General features: G+C 33.7%; 1 protein-coding gene across 1 annotated transcript in view; it reads right to left on the bottom strand.

The window, feature by feature from the left end:
• The window catches only part of LOC106063911 (uncharacterized), a 69880-nt gene continuing 58770 nt past the window's right edge, over positions 1–11110 (bottom strand). Inside the window, exons 23-39 of the mRNA XM_056009817.1 lie at positions 10527–10609; positions 10157–10290; positions 9909–10034; positions 8911–9570; positions 8549–8719; positions 6978–8070; positions 6834–6874; positions 6452–6536; positions 6141–6232; positions 5850–5949; positions 5569–5673; positions 5416–5443; positions 4820–4915; positions 4491–4698; positions 4144–4267; positions 3697–3837; positions 1–3588 (exon numbers count right to left, since the gene is read on the bottom strand). Coding sequence (XP_055865792.1) covers positions 3499–3588; positions 3697–3837; positions 4144–4267; positions 4491–4698; positions 4820–4915; positions 5416–5443; positions 5569–5673; positions 5850–5949; positions 6141–6232; positions 6452–6536; positions 6834–6874; positions 6978–8070; positions 8549–8719; positions 8911–9570; positions 9909–10034; positions 10157–10290; positions 10527–10609 — 3377 coding nt within the window. The 3' untranslated portion in view covers positions 1–3498. The remainder of the gene's footprint in view (positions 3589–3696; positions 3838–4143; positions 4268–4490; positions 4699–4819; positions 4916–5415; positions 5444–5568; positions 5674–5849; positions 5950–6140; positions 6233–6451; positions 6537–6833; positions 6875–6977; positions 8071–8548; positions 8720–8910; positions 9571–9908; positions 10035–10156; positions 10291–10526; positions 10610–11110) is intronic.

Genomic DNA, 11110 nt, shown 5'->3' with positions numbered 1-11110 from the left:
TGAGATTATGTCACAATGTAATCAGGTCAAAAATTTAATGTAACAATTGGTACAGACAATTTATATAGAAACATGTTTGAAATCCTCACTAATCATTCTATTTTTTTCCCTATGACGATCTTGTTGTCATAGGCAACCATTTATTTTCCTTTGGAGTTTGCAATGTGCTTCGGACGTGAAGACAAGCCTTATTTATTTACAATGTGCTTGTAAAAACTTTGCTAATAATTCGCTTTTATTAATCTGTAGGGAGGCTGGCATTCCATTTTACAGTCAAAAGAGTTGAGATGAAACTCTTGGAACTCTAGGCTTGTAAGCCTGATTGAACAAAGCCATCTCCCTAAAAGGGGTCCAAGCTAATGTCCATGTTTCACAGAGCTCTTTCCAATGAGATGGACACTCCGGACTAAAGCAAATAAAATTACAGTAAAAACTATATTAATTGTTTGCCAGGAAAATTTCTTTTAATATTAATAATCTTAAATCATGGTTTGACAATATGATAAAATACCGAATGAGAAATAAGATGACTAGCTGTAACTGAGAACATTTTAAAGTATAATCTACACCAGTGTTTCCCAAACTTTTGACCTATGTGTACCCCTTTTATAATGTAATTTATTAACAGAACATAGTAAAAATCAGCATAGTTAATGAGGTGCAACATGTACCCCCTCCAAAGTCTTCCCGTACCCATGGGGGTACGCGTACTCCACTTTGGGAAACACTGATGTTTTTTGTACTTGCAATATTTAAAATAATGATCTAATATTTAGCATGATTAGGGGAAGGGCATGTTAGCTGAGATGATCTCAGGTTCGAATCTTAGTGAAGACTGAGATTTAAAATTTTAGGATTAATCCACCCAACTCTAATGGATACCTGATGTTAACTTGGGGAAAAAAAAGGTGGTTAACCGTCTGCCATAGAAACAGATGACTTATCATAGATCACGAGGACTGGAAATGGTACTTAACTTATTTACTTACTATTTGGGAAGATACAAATTGAGTGCAGACTAGTGGTAATGTTAGGTTAGAATAATTAGGAAACAAAAATCAGGAATAACATGGCCTGAATGGTGTCATTTGCGAAAGACTTTGACAGATAAAAATTGCCCCAATCTAACACATATTTATGGTAACATTTCTACAAATACAGTAGCAAGCAAATTGAGATGTTTTTGTTTGACACTAATCAAAGCTTCGATTAAAAATTGGCATTTCTAATCACACTGTTTTTTGTTTCTTTTTTGTTAGTGTGGCTTCTAAGTTATTTTATTATCATCAAGATAAACCAAAAAAATGCCAGTTTGTCACTGGTGAATTAAATTTTTCAATTAAACTGTAACCACAGCAACACAAACAGATAAAAAAATACATTTAAAAAGTTACAAATTGTAATCGTATTATTTTATTCATTCTCTTAACCCTAACCCTATTTTATTATCATCAAGATAAACCAAAAAAATGCCAGTTTGTCACTGGTGAATTAAATTTTTCAATTAAACTGTAACCACAGCAACACAAACAGATAAAAAAAATACATTTAAAAAGTTACAAATTGTAATCGTATTATTTTATTCATTCTCTTTAGTTTTGAAAGACATAAAAGATACATTAGTTGGAAACAGCCGACCTTCATCAGTGTCACATATGAAAAACAGACTACTCAGGTTATAACTAATCATTCAATTTCACTAAGAAACACATTTAGACGTTTAAAAAGTCACTAAATCGCTGGGAAAAAAAATTAAATGTTATTGGCCCAAAAGATTTCTTGTCATTCTTTAACAGCATTAAATACACTTTTATTAAATAATAGTAGTTTGTGATGTAACAATAGAATAAATATTGTGACAACATGTAAATCTAAGTAATGTATATATTGTGACAAAGATCAATAATAAAATCATTGTGATAAACCAGAAAAGTGAGAAAATCTAAATATTAAATCAGATTTACTTTTTAAAAGCTACACTAAGATAGATAACATCAGATCAAATTTATACATCATACATTCTTGTTTACTAAATTTATATCTGCACTGACATTAAAAGACTTTCTAGCTAGTGAAATTTTATTTTTGAAGTCAATAAAAATACAAAAATTCAGAAGTGTTAATCTTTGATTTTAGATAATGAGCATTGCTTTTATCTAACGATTTTAAAATTAAAAGGAATTCTGTATAACAGTAACTGTGTTGTTTTTTTTAAACAGTCTCAGGTGTCATGAACTAGCTCAGTATAGTACTAGATATAACATACATGATCATAAACTTAGTATTGTTTCAATTACTAATCAAGGAAATATAATTCAGATTTATCGCAATCTAGATCTCTGGGCAAATAATCCCATTTATTATTTCCCAAATCAGTGATTTACATACGTCTTAATTTTAAATACTTAAATAAATGACTATAGAAAAATTATTTTATTTTTGATTTAGATGAAAAATGATCTGGATATTCTTTTAACACTAGGAAAAAAAAAGATTACAAGGTTTAATTAAACTTTCTTTTCAACATGAAGATTTATAGAAATATTTCAAAAGATTAGCATCATATATTGTGATTTGAAAGTGTCCTGAAAACATTCTCATTAATTGAAATATTATTAACTGTGCATCAATCATACTTTTTCTTTGATACTATTCTATCTAATAATAAACATTACCTAAATAAGTTATTTAGGTCGCTGTGAAACAAGTAAACAGCAAAAATTCATCAGAAAGATAGAAAAAATTCCGGTGACAAAGAGTTCAAAAGAGAAGCCAGTCACTATTACGTCTTCTCTTTGAATTATTTAACTGAGAATGTTCAATTTTAAACTTTAAATACAAAAAATGGATCAAGCAGTTCTTATAATTGATAAGTGGCTAAAATTGACAAATATATGGAAAAAAACATTAAAGAACCAGAACAATGAAAGACAAACCTAGATGTTCAAATAGTTGCTGCCATATACCCTGCTGCTATATGTTGGGTAACAATTTGTCAAGAGAATCAATATAAATTTACCCTACAAAAAGCCAAATAATGTTTGTTTTTTACAAAAACGTGACAGCAGTTAAAAAATATTTTTACAGAATCTTATTGATTTTATAATAATGGGTCACAAATATGAATTATAAAAAACAGCAGGCTCTCTCCAAAATGTTTATAGTAAATAAAAGTGAGACTTTAAATGAACAAAAAAAAACAACAATTTCCAAAAAACAAATTCTCTTGAGGACTCTCAGGAAAAGGATTTTAAGAAGGAATGATGTAAGGATTTCAAATAAAATAAAACTGTTTACAAACATTTTGAAGAGACTTAAGTATTTAATACTGATGAAAGTTGGCACTAAAAAAAAAAAAAATTTCTGACCAGACATGCAAAATGTAATTAAGTTTTAGATATTTTTTTTCCTAGGAAATCATTTGTTTCATGTATTTAATTTGAAATGAAATGTATGCCAGCGATGTTGAATCTGAAACAAATCACATTAAATAATTGATTATCTCAGAGATGGGAACTCTTCTTTCAGTAGAACATATTTCCTGCAGTTGGGACATGAACGCTCTTCCTCCAACCATTTCTGAATACACTGAAAAAGATAAATAAATCATGAATTCATAAACATAACAATTGAACTATAAAAAGTTAAGTAAGAAAAAAAAAAAGAGATGGAACTAATCATTTCAATATTGCTTACCATCTCATGAAATTTATGATGGCAATCCAACGTCAAAGCATCCTCAAAGTGAATAGTTTCATGACAAATGCTGCAATCTGTGTTGCGAGGTCCTTGGCCTGACAGTGATTCCTCTGAGCTGAAGGCAGTATGTCCTGAGGCCTGAAAGCAACAAGTCACAATCAGTGAGCACTACAGACACAACAACAAGCAGAAGGTTAAAAATATGAAGAAACAAACTTCCCTGATGCTTAGAGCAAGTGGTCAAAGGGTTTTATAGTCATAGAAAGAGCTGGGCACAATATAACTTTAGATGACAGATTTACAGAACCCATCATGCCATTGAATTAAGTACAAAAGTGTAAACTAAATGGTATGAGTGAAAACAAAATGACATGAGTGTAAACAAAAGGGCAAATGTAAAAACAAATTCTAATAAGAGTGAAAGCATTGTTCCACAGTTTCTACCTGTCCTGCACTATCCTCAATGATCTTGTCAGCTATTGCAGTAGAAAGTTGGATTTCTGAAAAATCAGACAGTGTCCCACCATTGGCCTTTCTCATTTCTCCAATTATTTTCAGGATTGCGTTTCTGCAAGGCAAATATATGAAATGATTGTTATGTGTAACATACATTCTCTTCATAGACTTATGTACTTTCTACACTTCACATAAATGACAAAATATAGAAGTGATAAACCACACATTCTTGCTGGGCTCAATATTCATTTTTTTTTCTATAGCTAATAAAGTTTCTTATTGTAAAAGCAACTCAGAATAAAGCCTCTGCACTACATATTTTCAATGAGTCATACCTTGGGTAGTTAGGAAATGTCTCCTGGATAGTTTGGACTATCTTTTCTAGTGAAGTCTGTGACTGCTGGGTTAAGGACGCAGATGGCTTGGGCATTAACCCAATTGACATGAGTGGACGGATTGGCAAGCCATGCTTAACGATGCTAGGAGCTGGTGACTTGATGGTAGAAGTCTTAGGAATTGCAATTTTGGGCATGCTTCCACCAGCTAAACAAAAAAAAAAAAAAAAAATTTATTGTCAAAGTTTCTGATTCACTATTTCCATTGTATGCGTAATAGTACATTTTGATTTGAGAATAAAAAAAATAAAAATTGTGTACTCTCATACCTCTTTTAGCAGCACTAGGAATGCTGTCATTGAAGTTGCTTCTGTCTAAACTTTCAAATCTGTAGCTTTCAGCGGGTAAAGTGTTCACCTCATGATCTGAGTCGACAACAACAAAATGATAAAAACATTACACAAAAAATCAGGCCTGATCATATTGGATCTGATTTAGACTAGATTAGATTCAGACTGATCACATCTAATCTAACCAATGACATCCACATTATTAGTATTACACTATCAACTTTGCTGCAAATTTGTGTGAATTCTCAGACCCAACCCACCCATGAAAAGAGTGCAAGCCAATAGTAGGAATTGAAAAGGTTTAAAAGATGTCAAGTCTAGTTCAGATGGTTCAGTGACCACAAAAATTTAGGGTATTATGTGGCCTGCATCCTTGTCAACTTTCTCTCCCCCATCAATTAAAGCTGGATATCCTAAATGCTACAATGAGAAATCATACACTAAAATTGAAACCTGAGACTCCCACTTTCAAGGATTGAACTATTTCCAACCATGCCACCATGAAGTTATTCATATTTAGTTAAAGACTTTTTTCAAAACGTGAATAGTGAAAACATTCTAAACTTCATATTTACCTGGAATAATTGAAGCCTTTGGTAACTCCTGAGAAAAACCAAAACAAAAACTTGCATTATTTTCATTCTTGAAATAACTTATGATAAAAACAATTCTATTTAAAATTGTTTAAAAAATTTTTTTTTTCAAATGTAAATCTAGTCACATCTAACCATTTTTTGGATTGGGCTCTCCATGACTATCAAGATTGGTGCTGACAACTGTTGCAGGCTATCCATGATGAGGTCAATGTCAACCAACTCTAGATGTGATGAAGTCTACAAAAAATAATATATATCAAAAATGAGTTTATTCCTAAAAGCACAAAATCAAAGCACCCATTGTGGGACATTTAATGTTAGATTCTTTCATAATGAGCTCATTTTACATTGCAGGCCTGTGTTGAGAAATGAAAGTATTTAATAATAAAATGCTAGTATCTAATATGGTTTACCTCACTTCGAACGAGACATTCATTGCAAAGTTCATAATGATGAAGCCACTCTGTCTTTTTCTGAATAAGTTTACTGAATTTATCTTCCCCCTGTCTGGTACTGAAATAAAATATAGCAAGAGCATTTTTGACGTATGCCAATATTTCCTGAAGATATTTTCTTACTAACACAAAACGACAAGGTACTAAGTTATAAAAAAAAACATTCTTAAGATAGGTAGTCTTTCTAACCTTGCAAGAAGTCAGGATCAATATATATATTCACACTACCTAATATTTGCATATTATTACCTTGCCAGGGATTCGTCTAAAATCTTGATATTTTTTCTAGCAATATCCTTATGTCTTTCCAGCCATCTTGACCTCTCTGTCTTTACCTCTCTCTGTGGATAGATCGTCAACCAAAATTTCAAAACAGTAAAAAAACAAAGCAAAAATTGAACAAAAACACTAGAACTTGTGTTATGAGAATGTCATTACAAGGGAAATAATATTTCTGATATGTGTAATTCTTTACATAGATTGACTTATTATAATATAAAATATTAAGTACAATGAAAGAGAAACCATGCCAAATGTTTAAATAAGATTTCAAAACCAACCTCAGCGGCCTGACGCACAATTCTTTCTTTCGATAGTTCCTGTTGTAGAGCTTGAAGTGCTCGGCTATCTCCTTGAGTGCCGAACCTAACAAACACAAAAAATGTGAAAATGACCACAATGTGTCAATGGGGGATTGAGACACCAAGTAGAAAAAAAATAATTCTGTTATCCATTCAATTGTAGGTTAGAGAAATGGTGGACATTTAGTGGTTTCTACCTAACCTGCATTGAGAAATTATACGTGAATTTATTAGTAAAATAAAAATTGATTACAAATAAATTAAGGAAGCAGGGATCGCAAAGTTCACTGAACCACCCAAAATAAATTGTTGATCTGTTAAAGAATGTTATGCAGAGACAGAACAACCATCTGTAACTTACTTGTTAAATGAATTCCATGTGTTATAGCTGCTCAACTGATTCTGCAGGAGGAAAATAATTAAAATAAGCCACTGTAAAAATGATTCTGTACTAGATAGAATTTTTTAAAGGTAAATAACTCTTTTTACAAAAAAATGTACTTACCTCTTGGTTGTCTTCTCCTTCAGTCTGGGTTGAACTGTTTTGTAGCTCATTATGATAACTAAAAAGGGATGAGTCACTGCTGTCAGGAAATGATGCAGAAGGAAATGGCTCAGCATACTGGTAACTTGTGTGGTCTACATCCCGGAATTGGGCCTCGGCCTGTGAGCTGCGTTCTGCTCTACTGCTGGTAACTGCAAAATTGTTTCTCTTTCCAGGGGTTCGAGAAAAACCTGGTGGCTTTGTTACCACAGGGAGATCATTCTGGGGTGCTTGCACACTATCAGCAAGCCTCTGATCACCAATGGATGGCTTGAGCCTGGATAGCATCCAGGAGACAGCGTTACTTTCAAGTGATACAAGGGCAGATGATTGAAGGAGAGAAGAAGTAGAAACATCTGGTTTATTTAACCACGGCCCTTGGCCAGGCAAAGTCTGCTGCTCAATTAGCTTTAGTGGAGTGGAGGTTTGATGTGTGGCAGCCATATCTGCTAGAGTCGATCCCTTGCCTGTCCAGCTGGCATTGCCCTCATCACCCTTGCTCCAGACATTTCTTAATTCAGCATCGGCAGATATACTAAAACTATTGTCCAAACCTTGATTCTCAGCAATCTGGCTCAGAACTCGTGATTTCTGGATCGGCGGCTGTCTATCAGCGGTGGAAAACGAAGGCACCGATGAATCCTGGCTAAACGAAGGGAAAAAACTACTCTGCGCTAGCCAAACATTCTTTAGAGGCTCTGCCCTCGTGGACCAGATGTTGGTATCAAAGACATTCTGCTGAGCAGTAATGGTTGTGAAAGGCACCAAAGAGCCATCGTTGGGACAGCTGTCAACCCCAGAGTCAAACAAGTCACGCCTGACTGGCTTCTTCAGCTCACTAAGACTGGCCTGCTCTTTTTCCACAGAGCCATTATGGCTGTTCACCTTGCCAGGCCACATTACCCCAGAGCCGAGTTTGGCTTGGTCTGTGATGCTGTCCTTGTCAGAAGTGGAGGCCAGAGATTCTCTGTCATCATCATCTGCAGCAATGCTACTTGAGATGCTGCTTTCACCAGACTGTGGAAGCCTCTGAGTAGCAAGGCTCATCAATGGCCTGGAGAGAAAAAATTCATGAAAATCAAGACTAAATTTGGGAAATTTCCCATTAATACATCATACAGCTATTTTTTTCCCTGTTGCTGTGGTCAGTTTACAGTGATGTAAACTGCTAAGGTTAACTAAAAAATATCAGGCACACATTAAATATGCAAAGCACTAGAATATGAATAAGAGAACGTCAGCTAAGAAACCCATTCTAAAAGAACTCATGACCCATCTTAGAAATCTGCTTTCTCTGGTCAGTAAGGAGAATCCCATCGCTAATGACACTAATACTGTTTACACAATGTCTATCAAAACTATTGACCACATAAATACAAAAGCTATCAATCAAAACTATTGACCACATAAACACAAAAGCTATCAATCAAAACTATTGACCACATAAATACAAAAGCTATCAATCAGAACTATTGACCACATAACTACAAAAGCTAAGTCATGAGCAATGTCCTTATAACTCAACTGATTACCTGCTGGTAAGCCGAGTGGTCAAGTTGCTCTTCTTGCCTCTGGATGGCAAAGAGATTTTCGGTACTTTCAGTGGCATGGGTGACGGAGCCTGAACCTTAGGCTTATCCAAAGAGCTGGATGTGGAGGCAGGTGATATTGATCTATCTCCTGACAAATCAGAAGCATCTGAACTATGGACATAAAGGTAATTTTAATTGTTTCCCTTTCTTCAAAGTTATATTGGTCAAATTTTCTTATTGGATTCAGAGTTAATCACCATTTACCACATTTCATTTAAGGTCAAAGTTAATATCGAAAAAAAAAAAAAAAAATTTAAACTATTAATTTTGTATTATTTGAAAAAACAAAGGGTGTCACTTACTGCGGAGGAGCCATGCTAGAAGTTACGTAGTCCTCTTCTGGCTCCTTAGCTATGGCTTCAACTGAAGATACTTTTGAAGACTTTGCTGATTTAGTCAGAGTGATCTCATCAAGAGAATGGTAAGAAGACTTCATAGATGGAACAGGTTTCAACTTGTCTCCTAGTTTTGGCAACTTTCTGCCTACAGTGATGAAACCACCATTAGCCTCATCGCTGTCCTCCTTCTCTGCCAGGGCATAGGAGGGAAGCTCAAATGTATCCAAATCATTGTAGCCTCCCTTTTTTTCTTTCAGACTTGGAGGAAAGAACTCTTTTGCAGCTGGGTTCAAGGTGAGAGGCTTTAGTGTGTCAACCAAGGGCAATGGCTTCTTAGAGTCAGCAGTCGTGCCAGTAAAGTCATTAATTTCACTTTGTTTCTTTCTATTTTCCCAGGAAAAAGGTTTGCTTACAGTAGGCTTACTAGATCTAGTTGAATCCTTTAAGCCTAAATATCTGTTATTGATAACTATGAAAGAGGGATGAAGGCACATAAATTGTGGTAACCCGCCAACAGATTCTATTTCCTGTCTCGATTCTGGGGCTAGGTTCTGCAAGATGTCGAAGACCAGGTGTCCGTTAAGATCTATCAAACTCTCATTTTTCAACAAATTTGCAAACAATCTGAGATAAAGTAAAATGGGAATGATTATTTTGTAGTCTTAAACAGAAAAAAAATACATACAAACACATTACTGTTCAATTTTTTTTTACATATACATACTTTACATATCTACATATAGGTCTATATTTAAAAAAATAAGCTTAATTAAATAAGAGATAACAAAAAAAAAAAAAAGAGTAATATTCCTACAAGAGTTCCTAGTTTGAACATTAAACAAAATGAACCACTAATATTGCCACTAAAAAAATTCTTTTCAATTTTTTATAAAAAATCTAAAACTACTGCAGAAATTAAATCATCTTCCTTTGGGTACAGAAGTTCAACTGTTTATACTTACTGAAAGAGTCCAGTTTTATAGTTGTCATGCCCAGGTTTTGGGAGTTGGAACTGCTGGTCACTGCTAGATGGATTGGTACCAGAAACTGCACCATTACTGATGCCTGGTGGTGGGATAGCAGCCTCGCTGTGAATAGAAATTTTTGAACAGCTCAAGAAAAGACCAAACCAAACAACTTTTTTATATCACTAACAGGCTATGTAAATTTAAATCATTTCTCCCAAGAGATCCATATTCTACAAGTCTACCTTTCTTGTTCTTCCTCTAAGGAGTAAGCACTCAGGCGTGTCCTTTCATCATCTCCTGCAAACTGGAGGTCAACTGTCAGGAAGTTTTTCACTTTCTCTTTCTTCTTCTTAACTTTCATAGACTTCTGCTTAGTCTGAACATAAAAATAAAAAATAAATTCAGAGTTGCTTTCTAATAATCGAAAACTTAAAATTCATTTAGAGTTTTTTTCTAATAGTTAAAAACTAAAATTTCATTTAGAGTTGCTTTCTAATAATTGAAAACTTAAAATTCATCAAGAGTTTATTTCTAATAGTCAAAAACTTAAAATTCATTTAGAGTTGCAATGATTTTCTTATCCGACGCTTCAACGGGACATTTATTACTCACTGAAACAAGCAATTCTGGGTCATCTTTCTTGAGTAGTGTCACTTGGCAGTCAGGAGCTACTATTTGACTGACATCTGGCAAAACTACAGAAAAAAAAACAAGTAAGTTATGTCTAGGTTTTTTTCTAAGTTAAATTTTAGACTTACACATACACATACAAAATGAGAGCTGACAGTTTTCAGATCTATGTTATGTAAATGATGTGCTAGTAGGTATTGAATTATGATTTTAGATTGCAGAATTATTATTTTTTTAATGAAAACAGCATGTTAATATAATATAGTAATAAATATTTTGTAAATATGTCTAGCATGATCCAACTAGCTTTTTTCACAGTTGAAAATATTTGATTTAAAATTAGTTGCATTATTAAAGTATAGATTATACACAATCTAATATATTTTCTTCAAAGCATAAGTTTACAATAACAAATGAAACTAAGCACTGGGCACTAGGTCACCAAAGCACCAACACTTCATACTGTAATTTGGATGAAAAAAGACCAGTATTTAGTTATTACTGATACTAACAGCCAAAACAAAATGGATAGAAGAAACACACTTCTATGACATTAGAAAGACACT

The sequence above is a fragment of the Biomphalaria glabrata genome, chromosome 14, assembly GCF_947242115.1.
Source record: "Biomphalaria glabrata chromosome 14, xgBioGlab47.1, whole genome shotgun sequence".
NCBI classification, from domain to species: domain Eukaryota; kingdom Metazoa; phylum Mollusca; class Gastropoda; family Planorbidae; genus Biomphalaria; species Biomphalaria glabrata.
The sequence above is the reverse complement of the archived record's forward strand: the minus strand, read 5'-3'. Positions and strand labels throughout refer to the sequence as shown.